At 40.8% G+C, this 24,126-nt stretch overlaps 1 protein-coding gene across 2 annotated transcripts; it reads left to right on the top strand.

Annotated features, from left to right (window-relative positions):
• Positions 1-1,763: 1,763 nt before the first annotated feature.
• Positions 1,764-20,578, top strand: VDAC1 (voltage dependent anion channel 1). 2 transcript variants are annotated; one of them, XM_072145823.1, is made up of 10 exons: positions 1,792-1,918; positions 6,797-6,837; positions 8,226-8,295; positions 9,107-9,156; positions 10,461-10,613; positions 10,703-10,755; positions 12,493-12,720; positions 14,762-14,912; positions 16,069-16,126; positions 19,703-20,578. In XM_072145823.1, exons 3-10 carry the CDS (start codon positions 8,229-8,231, stop codon positions 19,792-19,794), a joined length of 852 nt encoding a protein of 283 aa, XP_072001924.1. In that variant the 5' UTR covers positions 1,792-1,918; positions 6,797-6,837; positions 8,226-8,228; the 3' UTR covers positions 19,795-20,578. The 2 variants fall into 2 exon arrangements, with proteins under 2 accessions (XP_072001923.1, XP_072001924.1); XM_072145822.1 differs by lacking the exon at positions 6,797-6,837 and having other exon boundaries at positions 1,764-1,918.
• Positions 20,579-24,126: the final 3,548 nt, after the last annotated feature.

Below are 24,126 nucleotides of genomic sequence, written 5' to 3'. Positions count from 1 at the left end.
TAATGACCCCAGCCTATCCCAGATATAGAATAATGCCCCCCCACCCCAGACATATAATTAATGCCCCCCTGCCAGACATATAATTAATGCCCCCCTGCCAGACATATAATTAATGCCCCCTGCAGCCCCAGATATAGAATAATGCCCCCCCAGACATATAATTAATGCCCCCCCCGCCTGACATGTAATTAATGCCTCCTGCCCCAGACATATAATTAATGCCCCTTGCAGCCCCACATGTAGAATAATGCCCCCCCCCCAGACATATAATTAATGCCCCCCCCGCCAGACATATAATTAATGCCTCCCGCGCCAGGCATATAATTATTGCCCCCTGCCAGCCCCACATGTAGAATAATGCCCTTCCAGACATATAATTAATGCCCCCCCCCCCCCCCCCGCGATTAATGTCCCCCATTCTATAATTGAAAAAAAAAAAAAAAACCTCTCTTCTTTGTAGGTTTCTTCCCGTCCTCGGTCCTCGGTAGCTTGGTGTAGAGGCGCGGGATAGTGACGTCACTGCTCCGCGCCTCTTACACCAAGCCGCGGAGCTACATGAAGGCAGGTGACAGCTGACAAGGTAAGTGTCAGCCTCCTCCACGCTACACAGGTCGCACAATGACGTTAATTGCGTGACCTGTGTAGCTGAATGTATACACAGACGCAGAAGCAGCGGTGCACATTTATTTCAATGTGCAATTTGCATACATGATGTGAAAAAAATTCCCATATACTGCCATCCTGTAGTATGGCAGAGTATGGTAGGATCAATCAGACAATCTAGGGTTAAAGTATCCTAGGGAGTCTGAAAAAATAGTAAGAAAAATTTAATTAAAAAAACCTAAAAATTCTAATTACACCCCTTTTCCTAGAACTGATATATATAGTTTATAAATAAACTGTATAACTAAACTGTAAGAAAATACTGTAAATAAACTGTAAAAATCATATTAGCTATTGCTGCATCCCAAAATGTCTGTTCAAAATATAATATTAACAGAAAGTAGTAGAAATAGTCGAAAATGCCACTTTTTGCTACAGTACAGTCCTAAAAAAATGTTTGCATTTAAAACGTCATCAAAAGTCACAAAAAATGACACCAAACACAGCTCCATACACTGAAGTATGAAAAAGTTATTATACCCAGAAGATGGCAAAAAGAAGAGCTTTTCTTTTGTACATGAGATTTTAATTTTTTAAGCCCTCATGCAGCTCCTTACATGGAAAAATAAAATAGTTATGGAGTTTTGAAGGTGGGAGTGAAAAATGAAAAAGCAAAAAAAAAAAAAACGCGTTTCAAAACGCAATGAAAACACAACATGTGAACGCGGGCTGATGCGCTTATAGTGGAGTGTGGGTGGAGAAACCCAAAAAGTTGCCGGAAGAGATGGGGCCAATGTGTCTTCCATGTAACAAGCCCTCGTACAGCTTCAAAAAGATATTGCTTGTGCAATAAGGTAAGTGAGAAATGAAAATATCTGGAAAAACCTGGGGCGGAAAGGGTAAATCATCTAAGTATGTCTCTGTGCCAGGGACCTTAGATTCAGTAGTAATGTATCGGAGACTTTAGCAGGGGCAATTTCAGGAGAGTGTGCATGAGTTAACGCATGGCTCCTGCTTGATGTACGCTCGTCTGAATAGTGGTCTCGTAGTGGTAGTGGTACGCTCGTCTACTAGTGTAAGGTCAGGCCATGCATATTATGTAATTGCCTGCTGCACCAGTAATCACGGGAGCTCCGGTCACACCACGCATTTGTGATTGAGCCGCCGAGATGACGTTACAGGGGAGTGCGGCCCACGTCACTAGCACGCTCTGCAAGGCTTCCCCGGCGCTCCTCCCCTCCCGCTCCTCCTCCTCCCGCTCCTGCGCTGTCAGTCACATCTGAAGCTGCGGCACCGCAGGCTGTGATACACAAAGGTAAGTGCAGCCGCGGCAGAGCCCGATAATAACGTTACATGATGCGTTACACGGTGTCCTGGCGCCGCACTGTCCCGGTGTGATCCCGGGTGCTGGAGGCCACTGCTGCCCAACCTCTTGGGCATGGCGCTGGGTGTGGGCATCTGTTGTGCTGAGGGGTGTAGGGCTGTGTATCCCTCCATGTGCAGCCCATGGTGTGTGCCAACCGCGGGTTTACTGCACTCTCGGCCTTATCGCACCAGGAGCAAATCTAGGGAGACGTCCATTGTCTGCATGGATTAAGCTGATGCCAGAGAGAAAGGTCATCTACATGTGCCCTGTGCCATCCTGAGGGCACCGAGCTCATGGCCTCCTACGTGTAGGTGGTATTGCGTCTGGTCTCATCCGGCTAGTCCCCATCTTACACTACTATATCTATATTTACGTCTCATCAGTCATCCTACCTCTATATGTCTGTCATGACATCTTTATAGGATGAATGCTCTGTGTATGTGAGAGGCTGCACAGTGATGGTGGAGGGATATGTCCTCTCCTGTCCCTGCAGAGCAGTAATGACCTTTCACCTTGAAGGCAGCCTTCATCATATTATTATAATAATGATGCTGTGTGAGGCCTGTGCTACTTATCACCAATGATGCCCAGCTCAAGGTCATGATGCCAGTGATGGTAAGGTTTCTGGCATAGGAGTATAATCCTTCTGTGATAGGAACACATACTGTATATAGCATATTGAATACGTCTATAGTATAGCTCTGCTCCGGGCCAATGTGACAGGATTCAGGAACTGGATGTGAATCAAGGGCAGGAGCCATTTGTTGTGTCCCTGAAATACGATGTCATTTGACCCTAAGCATCAAGGACACTCCTCATTTGGCATCAATTCCTCCCGGCATGGAAATGACGTATAGCATGCGGCGTGTGGGCCTACACATGGGATAGCGGTACCATGTTACATGGGGATTAGGTTTCAGTTTAGAGATTTAGCTGGCAATTCCATCTATACTTCCTGGGATATTAGTATGTTGATGGGAGCATGTCTAGGCCTGAAGGACACGCTACGTGCAGGGGTGAACGTGGGTTATTTCTGCAGTGCCTGTGTATTATATAAAACCGACAGATGGTAACCATATTGTGTCTTTATGAGAAACTATGCAGATTGTAGTTTTAACCATTGATGGCATCATTGATCTCCATATCTGCATGCCTCAGCTGCATAAATATGGATTCCTGTGAAATTAACCCTTGTGTGTCTGTCTGATATGGGGAGATATTTCAATCATGCTACAGCCTGTGTAAATGAAAGAGCTTCTTGGCAGAGACACAAGTAGTTGTAGACAAGACACTCTGCGCTAAGAGGCACTTAGAAGGATATGTTCGCTTCTCACCACAAATGACCACACAACACTTATTTACAGGACATTTTTATCGCATTACATAGTTTGGGGAAAACTTACTGTATATACTGGCGTATAAGACTACTTTTTAACCCCTTAAAATAATGGCTACAGTGGGGGGTCGTCTTATACGCCGGATATACGGGGGCCGCACTGTGTGAGGTGTTTTTTTTCCCCGTCAGCGCTCAGAGAGCCGCTTCCTGGGACCGCCGCGCATGCGCGGCAGTCCGCCTCTCACAGTCATTAGAAGAGGCTTAGTACGCGCTGACGGGGCGGCGCGCTGTATGCTAATGCAGCCGCCCTGTCACAGCGGTCGGCATCACAGAGCTGGGGGTCACAGGCGGCACTTACAGAAGCATGTCGGATCTTCATTAATATCGCAGCTTACAGTTATGATCACCAGGCACTTGCTCTCTTGTTTGTTTTGCAAAGTTTTTTAAGCAGACTTTTTTTCATTTGGGAGAGGGGTAGTCTTATACAGTGAGTATATACCAAATTCTATATTTTTAGGGCAAAAGTTGGGGGTCGTCTTATACGCCCAGTCGTCTTATACGCCGGCATATACGTAATTGTTCTATCACAAAAGTGACATGGGGCAGTGTTTGCTAGGATAGGAGCTTGTCTCACAGCTGATAACCTGCTATGGGACGTTTTATATATTTCCAATTTGTTGTGGGCACTTTAATTCCAGTGCTTCAGATCCAGTATTACAGTAAATTTTTGATGGATTTAGCTTTTTTTTGTGATGCTGCTCAAATGTTTATTGATCAGGCAAAATGGAAACCGTCAAAAAAATTAGACTTGTTTCCACATCATGAATCGTGAATTCAGGTGTATTGTGAATTCTGAAAACCTGGTCTTTGTATGGGGTCTTACGGTACTTATCTCTGCGGCCTAATCCTTTTCCATTTATGTTGCTTCCCCACTTACCTTTTTATGCTACCATTGTTCTAGATTTTTCTGTCCCTAGAGCAGAGTTGGTAGCATACAGACAAAAACACACAGATATCTTTGAGCAAATAGCAGCAAGAGATCTGTCTCACTAGAGCTTTATGCACTAATCTTCTCTTCTCAGTACTACTTAATGCAGGAATATTGACCACCTTGCCAAGAACTTACTGCATGTGTCTGTGTGTTTCGTACTTGTCCCTTCCACTCTCTATAGTCGCATGGGGGGAGATTTATTGTGCGGTGGCATATGATGAAATTCCTGCCCCTCTGGCGCCAATGTATCTGTGGGCCGTGCTGTACAACGTTCATTTCTATGGCAGCTCATACCTGGCATAGAAATGTGTGCAGCATGAACACTTTCACTTGTAGAAGTTCGCCTGTTGCAGTGAGTGCGCGACAATTGCAATCGCTGCCAATTCACTAGCACTTGTTATTATTTCAGGGTTTAGAAAAAACTAGGAAAAATCCTTTAGTTAGCCAGTCAGTCTGCTCTGCCCACTCCATGCATCTGGCCCAACCCTCCCTCCTAGACCTCCAGATGACAGCCAGAGAATGAGGTCACAATTAGGAGGCAGGGGCCGGTGTTATTTCTATGGAGAGGGGTCACCCCTCCTCCTTTGCACGGCGCCGGACGTATGCCCCCCTGGCTACAACCCGGCGGGCATACGTTTGTGTAAATGTAGCCTAAATCAAATAAGTTAAACGTTACCTAAAGCATCAGAAATTCAGTCTCCCATGATTACACTCAAGTATAACAGGGTATTCTGAACATTTTATTTTTTCAATTGGGAGTAAAGTGACTGGGTGATATTATTTTTTTCTTTTGATGCCCTGGTCAGCTGTTTTTTCCATAGGAATTATGGAAAAAAAATTTCACTTGAATGCTCTGAACTTGACTGTTTTCTCCACAAACAGCATGAAAAAAACATGCTGTTTGTGGAGAAAACAGTCAAGATTTTTTTTTTTTTTTTTTAAAAAGCACACTTTATAAGTTTCATTGTAAAATGCTAAGCAATGTTGAAAGATCAGGGGAAATGTAGTGTGAAACAAGCCTGTAGATAAGCTTTTAGCATAATTAAATTGAAAACATATCAGCTAAACGAATTATGACTCTTCTTTCAATGCCAAAAATATTGGTAAATAGGAGACATGTTCCTCATGGGTGCATTTCATATCTTTGCGACACCATAGAAGAAAATGAAAGTGGTTGTTTGGCATCTGTGCTCATTTATTTTCACACAAGGGACAGATATGAAATCATTCATGAAATTGATTTAAGGGACACATTGGGGTGGTTGTATTAATAGTGTTAGACACAAGCTTTTGAATCGGATTTGCACAATATTGGATATTTGATACGGTTGATCATTGCTAAATTTCAGTAAATTACCAGAATCGTGAGGGCTTCACCCGAGGGTCACAGTGGGCAGAGAGGTCCATCTTGTAAGTCAGGTGTTCTTTTGCATGTTTTTTTTTAACATTAAGCTGTTGTAAATTGCTAGAAATGGCACAGGTCTTTACACTGTGGATGGAGCTGTAGTCCTTCTTGTCCTGTTCAGTGCTGTCTGTAGACATCTCGTGTTTTCTGATTGACAGCGACAGCAAATTGGTTAAAATTAACCAGTTGCATCAGCAGTTGTCGCACTGATAGGCGGTGCCTAAATGAGCTGAGTACCTTTTGTTCTGCAAGGTTTTGCTTTGGATTGTGTTATATAAAAGTGCCCGTTTCTTCAAAGTTTACAGTTTGTGTAGAGAAGGGCTTGTTCGCTATTGATCATCTCCACAGATTGGCAGAGTATTAGTGGCACAACAAATCAGGATACATCATCAAAGTGTTATGTGAATATAAAATTGAAACATGGATCATTTACATAAAGAAAATTGATCCTCAAAAAAAGTAACATAATTGTAAAGTACAGGCGGTCCCCTACTTAAGAACACCTGACTTACATACGACCCCTAGTTACAAACGGACCTCTGGATGTTGGCTATTTACTGTACTTTAGTCTTGGGCTACAATAATCAGCTATAACAGTTATGACAGGTGTCTACAATGAAGCTTTATTGCTAATCCTGGTTCTTATGACAATCCAACATTTTTAAAATCCAATTGTCACAGAGACCAAAATAAATTTGGCTGGGGGTTACAATGATAAAGTATACAGTTCCGACTTGCATACAAATTCAACTTAAGAACAAATCTACAGACCCTATCTTGTATGTAACCCGGGGACTGCCTGTACAGCAGAACGTTTTCTGTGTATCTACACCCATCATACTTTGCAAAGATTGTAGACCATTGAAGGTGTTTTAATTTTAACTAATCTCATAACATGGGCCACAAAAAAAATTGACCCGTGGACTGTCATTTGCAGCCTGTGTGATATCGGTGTGTGAGGTCAGTTCGTGAAGCGAAAAATTCAGCTGCGTTGGAATTGGTGACATAAGGATTATTAAGGGAAGCGAGATGGTAGAAAGTTCCTATTATGTTCATCCAGCTCATGAGTGATGATAACCTCTCTATTACATGCAGGTTCCATCAGATCCACATGAATGCTCTTCACTGGATGACAGGTGTGCTACACACAGCCGGCCTTTACTCTCTTTCCCTTGCTAGATTGTAAAATGGCAGGTTACCCAGCAGGCACTGGGAGCAGCGAGCCATGCTTGCGTGATGAATCATTCCTGACATTCTGCTTGGATAGAGTGGCTTTGGCTTTGATTCCTCTTAATTTCCTGTCTTTTTTTCTGCTTTGTGGGTATTGGCAATAGTGCTATACGTGACTTCTTAAATGTGTCCATGGGAGAACATACACGCTGTATGTTTTTAACTGCATACCACACACTAAAAGCACCAGCGTGTAATGAATATGAATAAGCTGCATGATGCATTGTGGGAAATGGGCATGCAGTGTATAGATATTTTTTCAGAACCGTGTAGATACAGGATAGGTTCTGTAGGTTTGTTCTTAAGTTGAATTTGTATGTAAGTCGCAACTGTTTATTTTATAATTGTAACCCCGGACAAATTTTTTTTTGATCTCTGTGACAATTGGATTTTAAAAATGTTCGATTCTCCTAAGAACCATGATTAACAATAAAGCTGAATTGCAGACACCTTTAATAACTGTTGCAGCTGTTTATTGTAGCCTAGGGCTAAAGTACAGCAAATTACCAACATCCAGAGGACCGTTTGTAACTAGGGGTCATCTGTAAGTCGGGTGTTCTTAAAGGGAACCTGTCACCAGGGACCTCATTTTTCACTAAAGACAGATTGTAAAAGCCCATGACGCCTGCAGTGTAAATATACCTTTCTGCCTTTTCTAAGCATTTTCATTACAATATAATTGTAGTCACAGGGGCTGGGCTTTGGTTTGGATGCATTTCAAAAAACAATATGTGACTTGTCTGAGCTGCAGGCTGTCTCCATGTTTGTGCTCCTGTACAGCTTGTCCCTCCCTCACTGATGTCAGGCTGACCAGGCTGTGACCTCTGAGAAGGAGCAGGAGGTGGAGCTGTACAGGAGCACAAAGGTGGGGGCCAAGCTCTGAGGAGTGGGTAACACAGACAAGCCACATGTTGTTTTTTTAAATGCATCCAAACCAAAGTCCATCCCCTGTGACAAGGTAAGTTATAACACACAATTATATTGTAATGCAAATGCTTAGAAAAGGCAGATTTGCACTGCTGGTGTGAGGGGCTTCTGTCTTTAGTGAAAATGAGGTCCCTGGTGACAGGTTCCCTTTAAGTAGGGGACCGCCTTTATACTTTTTTCAGCTTATCTCAGAGGAGGGATTCTTTTGGTATGACTTCTATTGCAGACTTAAAAATTTCTTTCCTGTATAACTATCCAGCTTACTAGAATAAAGAAAAAAATTATTTTCGCTTTTACATGCATGAAAACTAGTTTTTATTATTTTAATATTTTATACTTTTTATCTTTTTTTTTTTGAATTCCACAGAAAATGGCTATACCTCCGTCTTATGCTGACCTGGGAAAATCTGCTCGAGATGTATTTACTAAAGGATATGGTAAGATCTAACATCCAGTAGGAAGAAAATATTCTAAAAAATAGCGCATTTAAATTATTCTCACTTGCCTACGTGCAGTGCTTCCTCGGGCCAAAAACAAATCTTCAGTCCATTGTTTGCCCAGACACTGGCAGGAATAGTACCTGAGAGACAACAAGCATGTACAGAAACTGGATGCAAACAGGGCAAAGTTTGTGACCTGTTTTGGCCAGGTGGAGACGAGGGGTTAGCACTGCTTTCACCATAGTAGCCGGGGGACCACCCGGCAACTTGCACAGGAATAATACCCGCTCTAAATTTTGACCTGCTACAATAGACCTCTATGGGGGCAATTTGTGCAGCTATGTCACGGCCCCATACAATAAAGTACATCAACATATTATAATTCTAAAGATTATCCATAGATCAACAAGAGAAAAACAATTTGCCTATGTGATGACATTATGAAAGGGGATGAGCCAGAGTCTCGTACAAAGCTCTGTCTGCGCTTTTACAGGTTACATGTAATGTAAAATGCAGGGCGCATTCACACGTTGTGTTTTGGTTGCTTTTTTATTGCGTTTTAAGGAGAGGCGATTTGCCTAATTACTATTAACATTAGCATTTACAAAATACCATGTTAATGCATGCGTTGACATGTGTTAACAAAATGGATAGAAAGTTTTATATATGACACCTGATAATTGTTCTGCACTTCTCAGTAATAGAGGCGTTCAGCTTTTTGGCGAGAAAAAACTCAGGATATAAATATAATATTCTGTATTTAATTTTAGATATCCTTTATCTAATATATGTGTTCTTTTTTTTTTAGGCTTTGGCTTTATAAAGCTTGACTTAAAAACTAAGTCTGAAAATGGACTGGTAAGTTTGAATAATGTTCTGAATGTTATATGGTTCAAAGCTATTCCGGGGGCAAAACTTAAAGGGTTGGGGGAAAAAAAAAAGAATGTATCCCCTATCCACTGTCTGATTGCCGTGGGTCCATATGAGATTACCAGCCCAGCCTGACCTTTATTCCCTTTTATTTAGAAGACCGTAATGCAAACCCATAGATGTAATTGACAAACAGGTCAGGAGCACCCCTTGAATTTCACTGTGCTGGGTACAGGATTTCAAGCATTGTAATTATATTTAATGCAAGGAGTCCCCGTGGAACAGCAGCCCTGTACTGAAATCACGATGAGGCACAAATTGTCTTTAGCCCTCCGTTGTAAGGATAATTCCCAATGTATCTTTACAGCATATCTCACTGTATGCTTATACAGTGGGATAGGTCCTCCAGGTCAGCTCCAAACCCCCTCTAAAACTGGGAGGAGGAATGGAAATCGGCAGCAGGCAGTGATTATCTGCTGCTGGTGTAACGGGTATCTTACGAGTGATGTAACTAACTGGCTGTACTTGGACAATTACATCACCAGGGAATCAACCATGGCTTCTGCAAAAAGGATGCCTCCATTTGACAGTATGAGCCTATGGGCACGTTCAGTGTATACATGTAAGAAGTTTAGTTTGGCTTCTTTTTCCACCTTGAAATACTACTTCACTAAATATGGATCCTCCCTCCTCTAGAGGGTTATGATGAGTTACAGTAGCCATCTTCTTAATTCTATCTGTTACCACACTCTCTATACACTAATGAACAAACTGCTATATACTACAGATGAAAGTAGCTGTACATCATGTGATTTTTTTTTTCTGAAGTTCAATTTTTTTATATCATAGAGACACACATGATGTAGTGATGAAAGATAAGAATAAGGGTACATTCACATAATGGAGACCAATATCTATCCACCCCTTTTGTGGCCATATTGGTCCCCATTGCCGCCTATTGTGGCCGTTCAATGTGCTGTGAGCGCATGTTCCTGCACCGTGACCGTGGACATTTCCTTTATCTCACCATGTTACTGCGCCGGCCCTGTGCTGCTCCATGGAGAGTGAAGGGGGGAGCAGCGCTCATCCATCTTACACTCCAGCGTGCTGACGTGTGTGAATGTACCATAAGCATTAGTTTACATTAAAACATAAATGGCTGTAAAATGCCCACATTTTAAAGTATAAATCCAGCTTTAATAATTATTTTGGGAATTTCTACACTCCTGTTCAGGCAGGTACTGAGTTATGAGACATCTATAAAGCCGTAACCAGCTTCATTTCTTATCCAGGAATTTACAAGCTCAGGTTCAGCAAATGCAGAGACCAGCAAAGTCACCGGTAGCCTGGAAACCAAATACAAGTGGTCCGAATATGGACTGACGTTCACAGAGAAGTGGAACACCGACAACACACTCGGCACAGAGATTACTATAGAAGATCAGGTAAGAAGGAGACCGGACACAATGTGTGGTACATTACTTATCTGTATCTGACACTTGTAAATGAACCGGCTAATTTCTTATCTCTTCAGCTTGCAAAAGGACTGAAGTTGACTTTTGACTCCTCGTTCTCTCCTAATACTGGGTAAGAAGTAATTCTCTACAGTCTACACCCAAATACCTTTGCTCAGTCTATATGGAGGGGGGGGGGGTTATTAAAAGATTCTGATAGCAAAATTGTTTTAGTTGCTCATGGCAACCAATCAAACCTCAGTTTAGATTAGATTTAGTAACTAGAACATTTTTACTCTTCGTCAGAGTTGAGCTTTCAATTTCTTTTAGCAGCTTATAAAATTGAAGCTGAGCTTTGATTGGTTTCCATGTGCAACTACAATAGTTTTGCTGTCAGAATCTTTTGATAAATCCCCCCCCCCCCCCCATATGTCTATTGATTGATGCAGTGTGTGAAGTCATGAACTGTTTCCCATGGGTTCCACAGAGATAAAACTAATGTTTTTGTACAGGAATAATGCAGAAAATGTCACAGTGCAGAGAAAATGCACAAAGTGATGTCACAGTTGTAAGGTAATGCACAATGCAGTCACAGAATAATAATTTTGTTTTATATAAAGCATTCTGGGGAAGGGTTGGAGTTAGAAGGGGGTGACACATCAGGTATAAGAGCTTGTATAATGGTGTAACTATTCTTTATAATATATTGGAATAAAAATAATTTAATAACTAATAATGCTTGAACCAGTCATCAGCCGCCATCTAATATACAAAGTCAATAAGACTGCAGAGAAGCCTGGAACTTGGTTCCTGTCGTTTGCCAGATAACAGATGGGGAAGTACCCAGAATTGGTTAATAAAGAGAGCGTTAAAGTTGCATGCAGATAGGCATAATGCACACTGATGAATATAGTGAAGCTAGCGTAGAGGAAATTTCCCTTCAAGTTGAAGCATGATAAACCAAGGACACTTACTCATAAGTCCAGGCTCTGTGACTGTAGTCACTTATATTTGTTTTCTATGGCCTCCTTCCTTCTACAATCGGCTTTTAGAATTATGCTAATGAACTTTTGGTGGAGATATACCAGAGCCCCTATGTGCTGTAGCTTCACAGGTTGTTTCACTGTGATGTAGCACTTCCCCCTCCAACTGTGTGAGATTACTGCAGTTTGGGGAAGGGGGAGACTTTCTCCTGCACAATGTAACAACATAATACGGAGGGGCTCTGGTAACACCACCCTGAGCTATTCTGGCTCATAATTTTAAGTTGATTTTAGAATAAGGCAATGGGCCTCCTTCATTAATAGGCCCCGTAGCAAACTCTATGCCTGTAACTCTAGTAGTTACTGTGTGTGTGTAACGATTATGTTCTTAGACATAAGATTTGTAGTCTGCTAGGCAACATATGGCTTGATTCTTAGGTTGAATAACTCAACTTTAACTATGTATATCTAAAAGAGATTGTGACACATATATGTTTGTATGTCCCAGGAGGTCTAAAATAATAACAAAGATCGTATATTCACCCAGTGTGGTTTGCCTCTGTTTTACTGAGACTGATGATGACATGTGGCACCACCACTATATATTATAGGTTCTATGTACTTGTATGCAGATGTTATAGAATATGTGCAGCCCTCTCAACTGCGTAAAAGGCTCAGGAGGTTCATTCTTCTGCCATTTCAGAACGGGCAGAAATTAAATTTTAGTCTCTGCCAGAAAACCTTTTTTCATGTTTTGTCGGTCAGACAAGGAATAATAAATGTATTGTATTATCTTAATGTTCTATGCTTTCACAATTTACATGTAGGCTATTTAATTAATTGTTCATTCATAAAGAACTGGACTGTTTTGTTTTCTTTAAATCTAGAAAGAAGAATGCGAAGGTTAAGGGCGCATACAAGCGGGAGCACATAAATGTGGGCTGTGATATGGATTTTGATATTGCTGGTCCATCTGTACGCGGTGCTGTGGTGTTTGGCTATGAGGGCTGGTTAGCTGGTTACCAAATGACTTTTGAATCAGCAAAGTCTAGAGTCTCACAGAGCAACTTTGCAGTTGGATATAAAACTGATGAATTCCAGTTGCACACTAACGTGTAAGTAAATCAAAAAAATTATTTTATAAAAAAATTATGTTATAATGTTTGCATTTATATTAATACAGTGGATTTGAAGCCATTTCAGACATGATGATGACTAGAAATGTCAATCAGGGTGTCCAAGAGATGTATCTGATGTACAATACAATATCATATTACTGAATAGATAGTAAACTTTTAAAGGGACTTCATCTCTGGCTTTTACCCTTCTAATCTACTAGCCCCATCAGAAAGGGAATTCTGATGCTGTATTCAGAATTCCTTTATATGATGCATACAGGAGAGTGTTTATTTACATTTTGGTTTAACCCCTTAGGTTTTTTTTTCCTGTTTTTTCACTCCTCCTATAAGCCATAACTTTTTTCTTTATTTTTTTATTTAAAGTGTTACGTGTTGGCTTGTTATATGCAAGACAAATTTAATTTTTTAGGTGCACCATTAAAGGAAATCTACCATTTGATTTCATGAAATGCTGTGGCTACACTGATGCAGAAACATATCTTGTTTAATCCCTGAGCTGAGTTTTCTGGGAAAACTATTTTAAAATTCAGGATAATGAGGCTCTATCGCTCCTTTTCCTGACTCGGCACTTCTCCTCTTGCACTGCTTCAGAAAATGCTGTATTCACTGTGTTGTGCCTGAAAGGGAGAAGTAATCAATCGCTGAACCATCCCCCAGCTGCTGTGAATGTCATCCAGCTCAGGTTGATTAGTCCTGTCTGGACAGTTCATTACACTTTGTGTAATGGGTTTATGAACGGCAAGCGGCATGCAACCCAGCTTTCCCAAGGGCCTGAATTTTATAATAGTTTTTTTTTTCAGCAAAACCACTCAGCTCAGGGATTAAACAAGATGTTTCTGCATCAGTGTAGCTACAGCATTCTTAAGGTAGATTTGGTTCATAAAGCATAAAATCAAATGATAGAATTCCTTTAAATATTCTGTGCCAAATACTGTGCCAAAAAAAATTCCAAAAATTTAAAATTTTCATTGGTGTCAAAATAATGAAAAAGTGGCAAATTCAGACATTTTAGGCCCTATTTTCCTCTACGGGTGTCAGGTAGTTATTATGGTGTATCTTAGGATGCATTCACACACCCATCTGTTCTAATCTTTTTCGCGAGCCCACCTCACCTGTGTGAATGCATCCTTAGGCTGCATTCACACACATGTATGGGGGACGTATATATACGGCCGACGTATATACGGCTGATATACGTCCCCCATACACTTCTATGGGCTCACGGCCCTGTACGGGAGCGGTACGGTGCGGCACCGTACCGCTCCGTAGCCCAGCAAAAGATAGGACATGTCCTATCTTTTCCCGTATTACGGCGCCGTGCACCATAACTTCCTATGGAAAGGGGCGGGGGTGAGCGGCGCTCACCTCTTCCTCCTCTCCCCTGCGCTGCCGCGTGCCCACCGTGCTACGGTGCGGTGGGCTCACGGCAGTGTGCATGTAGCCTTACACTGATAAGAGGTTTATATTCTGTTGTCATAAATATAATTGTACTGGAAGTACAATTATGTTTATTTTTATATGTGTTACAGGGAAAAGGGGATGATTTGGAATTTTATTTTTTTCATATTTATTTTTTTCAACTTTTTATCTTTTTTACTATTATTTCAGACCCTAGGGTACTTGAACCTTAGGGGCGTCTGATCATTTACACATTATACTGCAATACAACTGTACATTTACTGCTTCTACATTAGTCTCTAAGACAAACTGTAACATAGACTACCATGAGGAATTGATACAGAAAGTATAATGGGAAAATTGTGCGCCTTGCACAAAGTGGCAGGACTTTTAACCCTTTATCAGCAGGTATTAGTTGGGTAAGAAATTCTGGTGACCGGTCCTCTTTAAACCTTCTGTGTTCATAATGTTTGAGGTGAAGTACACTTTTAGAGGTGTAGTAAGAGATTCCACTGACTCCTGGATACATGTATATGGATTCAATCAAACTGTCTATTACACTAGTCTTCCCTATGCTTTATTTCTCTTCCTTTATTAATGTGTGTCATGTTGCCAACAGAAATGACGGTACAGAATTTGGAGGCTCAGTATATCAGAAAGTAAATGATAAATTGGAAACGGCGATAAATTTGGCATGGACTGCAGGAAACAGCAACACACGTTTTGGAATTGCAGCCAAATATCAAATTGACTCAGATGCTTCATTCTCTGTAAGTATGTTATACGGTATCTGTAGAGGGCAGAGTGTGCACGCTGTATATCTATCATACTGGAGGTTCATCAGTGATCAGGACTGTTGGATTTTACATTATCAGTCGTGATCTTGGTATTTAAAGGTGTTGTCCAGAGATAAACGTGACTGCTTTCTTCCAATTGGTGCCACACTTGTCTATGGTGTGTTCTTGGATTTCAGCTCCGCTGTTTAGAAATGAATGTAGCTTAGTTGCAATAATGCACTATCCATGGTCAGGAGAGGCGCTGTTTTGGAAGAAGGCAGACTTGTTTTTTAACCCCTTTAATGTGTCAATCATTGTTTTATCAAAAAGGCTAGATTTTTGTGATGTTTTATTGTACATTTTATTCATTTAGTGATTTTAAGCCCAAATGGGTAAAGAGAGGTTTAAAATTATTATAAAGGGAAAGTTTAAGATATACTTTCCCTGCCTTGACTCCCTATTCCAGCAGCCACAGGAGCATCACCCTTCCTGATCCTGTACCCACTAATGCCACAGCAGTCACTGGGTGTGCCCGGCTCTGTGGCTATAGTCATGAGTGTATACAAGAGAATGGTGGTCTTCTGGAACAGGGGTCAAAACAAGATACTGTGGCAATATCTTCTTGTTGGTGGGGAGGGATTCTTCCCATGTAAACTGAGGTTGTTCTGCTGCTAACAATAGTGTAAATGAATGAGAAAAGCTGTTTGAGTAAAATCATTGTTGTTTTACACCCTGCATTATGATTGTAATATGAAAATTAAAGGAAAAAGAGGCAATTTACCTGGCTTTATACGATCTTGGATTATGTGATGGTAAATGTAACCAATGAATCTAACATAGAAAGTCAGAATTGTGTGTGATTTGGCATTGAAAGTAGTGGATAGGCAATAGAAGAATATGAACAGGTTACAAAGTTCAATGTAAGCAAATGTTGAAAACCAAGGAAAGAGCTATCTTAATTAATCCAGATTTTAGGGCTAAGAATTGGTATACACGATAACAGCATCACATCTCTATCTTATCTATAAGCATCGATATCGTATGATTTCTTTAAGTGCATTATATATCTAGTTAATTTTTTGCAAGAGATTGAACTGTATTTCTTTTACTTAATTATTAATACTAATGAATTTATTGATTTTTCTTACAGGCTAAAGTGAATAACTCAAGTCTTATTGGATTAGGATATACTCAAACCCTTAAGCCAGGTAAAGAATTTCTGCTAAAGATAACTACACTATAGCAAATGGTACACTCATTGGTCATCCATTAATCACTTTTTAAGCAAAAATATCTAACCAAGTGGGTTGGCCACTTTACCGCATGTTGTTTTGTAATGTGTGTGTATATGTAGGTGGCAGGATATCAGGTAATTTACCAATGTCTATTAAGTTCTGCTCTGTTTTCTTGATATGTGAAGAAAATTCTCCTTTCTTTTACCTCATCAGCCATACATTCCTGCCCATAAAATGGCTGCAGATGAAGGGTCATGTGATCACTATCTGTCCATGGGCAATCACTATGCCAGGACCTGAATAGTATTCATGAATCAAAAGGTCCTGGCAGGCTGATCCTGCACAGTTCGAGATCACATGGCCCTCCATTTGCAGCCATTATATCTACAGGAATGTGTAGCTGATGAGGTAAGATAGAAGGCTTCCATTTACATGGCAATAAAGCGATACAAAGATAGATAAATTACCTATTATCTTGCTCCCCACATATACACACTCATTACAAAAGAAACATAAGGTAAAGAGGCCTACCCATTTAACAACATTATATTAAAAAATATTTCAGGAAACATTATATAATAGATGAATATATGTTAAGTGTTCAATGAGCTTTCAATAAACTTTGCATTAAACAACCAATATAAAGCAAATATAGAAAACATACAGAATCTGCTATATTAGTCAGATTTATAGGCCTATATAATGCAGCCAAACCAAAGCCCAACCCCTGGGACTACACAGAGGATTCTGTCCGGGTGCAAGGTAAGTTATAAAACGTGTGTATATATATATATACTTAGAGAAAGCAGGAAGGCAGCTGTGCAATGCAGCTGTAATGGGCTTCTGTAACCTGTCCATGGTGACAGGTTCCCTTTTAAAGTAAATCTACCATCCAAAACAAGCATGATAAACTTAGTTCCAGCAACAATGACTGTGTTGATCTTCGTATATTTGTTAGCCATGACTTTAAGTTTAAAATCTTATGTATCTATTCCATGGTTTCCTCATAGCAATGGTTCAGTCCTATGTATTGCGGTCAGGGAGTTCAACATCATACTTGATTGAAATTATATGTATAGTACCAGGGTTTTCCTCTCTGTTATTCCTGCATACATTAGACCTGCTATTTACACGATTTTTAGAAGTGGCAGTGATTATGTCACCTCCTTGATTTGGTCCGCGGGGTTACAAATGGAGTCGAGACCAAAAAACTTCAGACCATGAATAAGCTTGTATAGCGAAACGCGTAGGCCAGTGGACCTGCAGCCGATAATGACTGTTTTTTCCGCACCGATGTATGCTGTCTGGTTTTAAAAGAATAAAGCTCCGATTTATCAGTTCCCATGCGTGCTGGATACCTTTTCTGGTGAATCTGGTGGACCTAGGGATCTTGAGGTGTTGGCTCCGTTGCACCAGGAACAGAGAGGGGAGTTGAGCTGAACTCCTTTGTCTATTACTTTTATGACTTCCAACCTACTACAATCATCATAATTTTTTTTTTTAATTAGATATTTTTAATAAAGTCCCCACCACCACCACCATCAAACAAAGAAAATAACTGCCGCAGGCAGTAGACACATACATTGCTCTAAATGTACGCTGTCGAGAATGATATAATTTTTACATTGCAGTATTTTTTCTACCATTTTAACACATACTTGTCACAAATACAACCAAAGTAAACCCCCCTTTACAAACCCTTTCCCCTCCCAGTGAGCCAGCTCCTACCCAGGACCATCCAGTCCTTAACTACCTACAACGTATGTACCTTCCGCTTTCTATTTCACCAAAGATAACTGATATTCTAAACTTGCTCTAACTCTTAACAAGGCTGCCATAGGCAAACCAGGAGTATCAATCCACCTTCTGTGGGGACCCAGGCCTTCACCCCAACACAGAGTTTGCCAGCTAGGACTCCTGTGTTTCAATCCTGGCAGCCAAGGATGTCACTTTAAAATAGAGCTGATCTTGTCACGTCCAGGGCTTTCTCCTGTGATCCAATACAGCCCAGGACGTGGCAAGCTCAGTGTTAATTTAAAGCGACATCCTTGGCTGCCAGTATTATAGGAGAAGCAAGAAGGTGTGGATAGAGATGGATTGCCATTGGAGCTCCTGCTCTGAAGATGAAGAATCAGGGGACCCTGGAGGGAAGCTACAATCCAAATTTCTCCATCTTTCCATTGTATTGGTGTCCTCAGGATGCCAATACCATTAAAACCTGTGATACAGCTGGGATCAATAGGTTACTGCTGAAATTGTCATGTTGGCACTTTGCGACATATAAGTGGCTTTTGGTTGTAGCTCAGGCACTCTGTCTCCAAAAGGTTCGCCATCACTGTTCTAGGACATCATTGGTCACCAGTCATTGGTGGTAGCAGATTTCCTTGACTTATGACAAGCTTTGTGGCAATAGTACTTGTCTGGCTGATGGTAGAGCCGGATGTTTGCTCATGAGTCAAGTGTACTGGCAGTAAGGGTCATGCAATACATTGCAATGGATTGGTGTTTACTTATTTCTTCAAGTCCTGTGCAGACTAAAATAATAAAACTATGCAATGTCATAGATTTATATTTGTGGTATGAAATGATGTACTAGGCATGGGAAAAGTCACAATTCCAGGCCAGTTTTACACCCCACACTTTTAGATGTGCGCCATTGTATTAGCCGTGCAATAACGGAATCTTCTGCGCTTCATAAGAATTGAAGTAAGAGCACCATAATATAGGTATAAATATGGTGTGAAATAAAAATTAGGAATGTGTGTGTTTTTTGTATTACTGATAACTTTTTGGACGTGTTCTGGGTCACACTTTAATATGTAATATGTTCTTTGTTTTGCTAAATTTATGTAAAAAAAAATGATCACATAATATAAAGAGCAAATGTCCTCTCATTGTTCTGTGTAGGAGAGAGTTAATAACATGAACATTAGTTAACATTATCCCTTATCAAAATTTTTTTTTTCCTCTGAAAGTGAAGAATCTCCACTTTCTTATGAATCTTGCTTTGTGTTTCAGGGAACTGGAGATAATAACCACTAAAGTGCCATCAGAAGAGAATTTTATATATAAAAGTCGTACCTGAAATGCTTACTTTGAACATGAATATCTCCGGTTTCCTGACACTTAGAAAAACAATTTATAGTCTCCTCCTTCAGAAGTAAAAAGAGAGTTTATAGGTGACAGTTATAGCCCTCTAAAGGAAGATTATCGCATATGTCTTTGCCATACAGATGCCACCCTGTGAGGACATATGAAAAGAATCCTTGGCAGGGAAAGGGTTAAGGAAGGAGCCCGTTGATAACAAATATTAGAAGATTACCACAGTCCCATTGCCTGCATCTATGAATAAGTGTCCTTGGTTTTTCATGCTTTATTTTTCTAGGTAGGTTTTCTAGTGTCACCAGACTTGCAGAGAAATGTTTTCGTGCCCTGTCTGGTTCATAAAACCCTTCCCAACTGACTGTCACAGAGACCTGTCAATCTTACTGACAAAGACAGAAAACCAGTGTATCTAATTATTATCATTTATTTATAATTTCTCCGCAGGTATAAAATTGACACTATCCACGCTGCTCGATGGCAAGAACATCAACGCAGGAGGTCATAAACTGGGCCTAGGACTAGAGTTTGAAGCATAATTGATCTCACTCCACACCAGATTGTTGTCTGATGTTCTGCAGCATAGATATCCTAAGAAACTAGTGTTCCTTTGTTATGTCCTTTGTCCTGGATACAAGCAACCTTCTATGTCAATGACAAGTGTTTCCAATGGGAAAACGATCACTGTGCTTCGCAGCATTACTGCTGTAGAAAGCCACAAAAAATCCACTTTAGGGAACAGATTTTGCTATTCCAGGATAAGATTGAGATACTTCATAGCTGCTCATTTCTACCATGCTTGTTAGACTGGAAGGTGTCAACTGCCTTTTTTTTACCAGAGTAGGTCTAAAATTCTATTGAGAAACACAGTAATATATTTTAGAATATTCAGTTCTGTATCTCAGCATAATTCTGTCAGGAACCTACATTAAGATGAGGGATTTACAGTTGTGATCACCAACAACGAGGAACTTCACAAGTATTTCACAGACTGCGCTAGTCTTATAGGACAGTTGTCTGACGTTCTAAATGTTGTCCATAGACCATCTTAAGGTATTTTGTGTCCTACAATTTTGCACCTTGTAATTCCCTTCCCTGACACACTACAGGAAAGCTTGATAGAGCCATATGCAAGGGAAGTGATATTGTTCCTTGAGTTCTTACAGTGATGTCATGTGCAAAAAGACTTACTTTTATTCCTTGCGCCATTTTTACATTTTTGTTCTTTTAACAACTGATTCATGTAGTGTCTTCCATTTTGTGAATTTAGACTCCCCTCTATATGCTGTATGCAACATCCACTGAAATAAATCCCAACTATGATTTTGGTGTGACAATTGTCTATTTCTTGCTGTGCAGATACTTGAAGAGGGTTCAGGGGAGAGGATGAGCATGTGTGTATAATGGACTCTTTGCAGGTACAGGAAAAGGCTTTAATATCCATTATATCAGTGTTACGAGCTTAAAGGGGCTCTCACATCTCAAACCCCAAGTGATGTTAACACACTAAAGATCATTATAACCCCTTACTTTACAACTTTACTCTTTTTTTTTTTTTTTTTTGCTGTTTTATCTCCTATCACTCTTCTGGCTGCTCAGTGTAAAATCCCAGGCTGTGGGCGGGGCCTCTCTAGCAGACACATTAATGTATTATCCATCTAGTTTTGTGGGGTGACAATGTGGTTAGATTATCAGGGTACAGGGGCACTGTCATCTGGCTTCTGACTTTGTACTAATACACTGACGCATAGAGAGATGAGACAGATCAGGGATGCATGAGAGAATTACACAGAGGCTGATAACCCATTACACACTCTGGGCTTTGCTACATCTCACAGCTATGTGCCTGCATCCCCCTTCTCACTTATCTCCTTGCAGCTTCTAGTTTGCAGCCTCTCACTCTGCTCACTATGTGCTGATAGACTGTGAATCAGTGAATGTCTCTGAGCTCTGTACAGGGGGCGTGGTTCCAGCCACACAGCATAACCAGACAGAAACCGCAGCTCCACGATCTCATCCAAGATGGCTGCCTGGATAATAATAAAATCCATTAAAAAGAGAAAACCAGGCACCCATAGTAAAATTGGTATAAATTGGTCCACAGGTGTCCCGATACCATAGGGCAGGGTTTACCTTAGAAACAGCCTGTCATAATGTTATTAAGGCAGCACAGAGTCCTAGATCCCGGATCCCATTTTCCAGTATATGTACATCAGGGAAGCAAGAAATGGGACAGTGAGGTTCCAACTTGTACATGAACAGAGGTTTATGTATATCGAGGGAGAACTTCCCTCTTCAAATAGGTGGGGGTCTCCATGATGTAAACGCCTTGAATCATCAGAAAGGGGATCTCATTTAACCCTGTCTCGCCCTGAGATGACGGGGACAACCTGTCGTACATATTAATAATAATCTTTATTTATATAGTGCCATCAAATTCCGTAGTGCTTTACAAATCATATATTAGCATAGGGCCTAACTGGCTACGACAGGAGAACCTCTAAGGTCTTTAAATAGTCTCAAGCAGCTTTCCTGAGCCTGGTGAGAGCACCCATTTAACATGTGGAATCAGGTGATAACTCAAAACACTGTAGTATACTAGACTATGGTGACTTTAAAGAGCGGGTGTCTTGGGCACAAAAAAAGTCAACAAAGTGCACATGCACCACAAAGTCACCAAAAAAGGAAAAAACCAGCCAAAACAAAAGCACACGTGCTTTCTTATGTGTGTTATACCACCTATGCTACATGCTTCAGTACTATATGTGATGGTCTCTATATTTTTGTCTCCTGCAATCCATATCTGAGGAAGGTCCCAGTATTCCAAATGTCAGTGATAGTTTTTCTTTGAATTAGAAATAAATATGTCCCCTTGACTTATTATGAAAAAAAAGTGTGTTAAACATTAAACGGTAGCTCTTATTAATTGAACAAATAAAATATTCTGGTGGGAAAAATGGTCAGGTCCCTATAAAGAACTATCATGCTTTTTAGAAGTGTTTTATGTGTGCAGACAGACTGTCAGAAATTAACATAGGTCCAGCTTCACTAGAAATATATACAGATTGTAAGAAAAAGGTTACAAAGGTGGAATATCTTGTAAAATACACATCAACTTTGTTCTTTTATCTGGCATAAAGCTGTAAGTCTCACCATTCAGCACTTTGTCATGTGAACATCATGTCATGTGACCAGGGTGAAGTCTTGTAAGGTCCTTTACCCCCTAACATTTGTAGAAATCTTCCCCAAGTATGTATCTGATCGCATGCAATTGCAGCATTCTATGATTTCATGCGATCAGATACATACATGGGGTAGATTTTTTAAATGTTGGGGGGGTTAAAGGATCTTAGAAGACATCACCTTGGATACATGACATAGATGGCACTGTGTAAAACATGTGTTTCAAAGAAGAAGTTGGATGTGTATGAAAAGATGGCTTAGACCAAGTCTAATTGAAATAATGAAAAACTTTATTAAACACAATGAGCACTAACACTTAAAAACAGCACAGACAGAATGTTGTGCTGTGAGCAGTGCATGAAGATGACTTGTTCTGAGCTAACTCCCCCACTGTTTACAAGTCAAAGTAAATCTCTACTTGGTGTCTTGTGAAATTGAAAAATGTATTGTAAACATTGACTGGCTGTGCAGATATGTAGCCAGGGCTAAATAAAGTGCAACAAGTGTCCTAGGATCAATAGTCAATACACATGTCCATGGAAAGCACAATACAGCGATATGCCAATGTAAATAAATAAAATGATATCACCAAGTTGGATGAGGGGGAGATGCAGCGCCCCCTGCCCCCATCTTGGCTAGCAGGTGCGCGCATCCCCCCCCCCCCCTAGGGCGTGCACGCCGGCATTCTAAGATTCAAAGGGCCAGAGCAGCTCTGATTTCAGCTGGCACTTCCGGATTTCCAATAAAGACCGGTCTCTCCCATCAAACCCCGCCAGATCTTTGAGCTTATTGCTTTAGTCAAAGTCTCCCAGCATTGTTTGTTCCCCGTTCTTATTCTTCGTTGACTGCCTGTGATACCGGACCAGACCTTGCATCTCTGCTGCCTGCTTGTTGCTGGCCTCGAGCCTGGATTGTGATTCTGTACTTCTACCTTGGAAGCCACCGTGGAACGACCTGGTGACACCACGCTGCAGAAAGACCATCCCGCTTTGCGGGAGGCTCAGATGAAGACCAGGTACCATCTCCTGCGGTGGTCCAGGGGGCCCACTGACCCCGAGCACTGAATGTACACATAGATAATATAATAAAGCATATGAGGTGATAAGTCTAGAAAAAAAGCTAGAGCTACATTTAGGGAACAGTAAACCTACATGCACACAGACATACATTTTGGTCGCTTGTCAGCCATTATTTCAACAGCTTGCACACTTCCCCATGTATGTCAAAGGGCTCACAAACATGGCCATGGTTTTCACAACTGTTTGAGCTGGCTGTCTGGGCTTAAGCCCTTAAAAGTAATTTTATTACTATATAAATGTATCTACTCCTGAAAGGCGATTTGGAACACTAAACCACCCACAGGTCCTTATGGACCTGTGATTTACTGTATTTTGGTATTTTTAAGCTATTGTATTAAAAAAAAAAAAAAAACATTTATACTTACCTACTCCCTCTCTCCTTTTGGTGCAGCGCATGCACAGTAAAGCCGGAGCATTATCCCGGCTTCACTGACCGCATCCTGAGAGGAGGCACCAGCATGGGATCTTCTGATGTGAGGCTGATGTGCCTCATTGGGTTTTACACAATCCTAAACTCCAGACACCACCCCAGGAGGGATGTCGATTTAAAATACAAGAAAATAGGCATTTGCCTGTTATGCTTTCTTAGTTAAAACAGTTGAAAGGTTT

Source organism: Engystomops pustulosus, chromosome 4 (genome assembly GCF_040894005.1).
Source record: "Engystomops pustulosus chromosome 4, aEngPut4.maternal, whole genome shotgun sequence".
NCBI lineage: Eukaryota > Metazoa > Chordata > Amphibia > Anura > Leptodactylidae > Engystomops > Engystomops pustulosus.
This window is presented reverse-complemented; position numbering and strand designations above follow the sequence as displayed.

Excerpts from the sequence above, each read along its gene's own strand:
- VDAC1 (XM_072145822.1), top strand. The coding sequence starts at position 8,229 with ATGGCTATACCTCCGTCTTATGCTGACCTGGGAAAATCTGCTCGAGAT. Across the intron at positions 9,157-10,460 it reads CTAAGTCTGAAAATGGACTG|GAATTTACAAGCTCAGGTTC; the intron begins GTAAGTTTGAAT and ends TTTCTTATCCAG. Across the intron at positions 12,721-14,761 it reads TTCCAGTTGCACACTAACGT|AAATGACGGTACAGAATTTG; the intron begins GTAAGTAAATCA and ends TGTTGCCAACAG.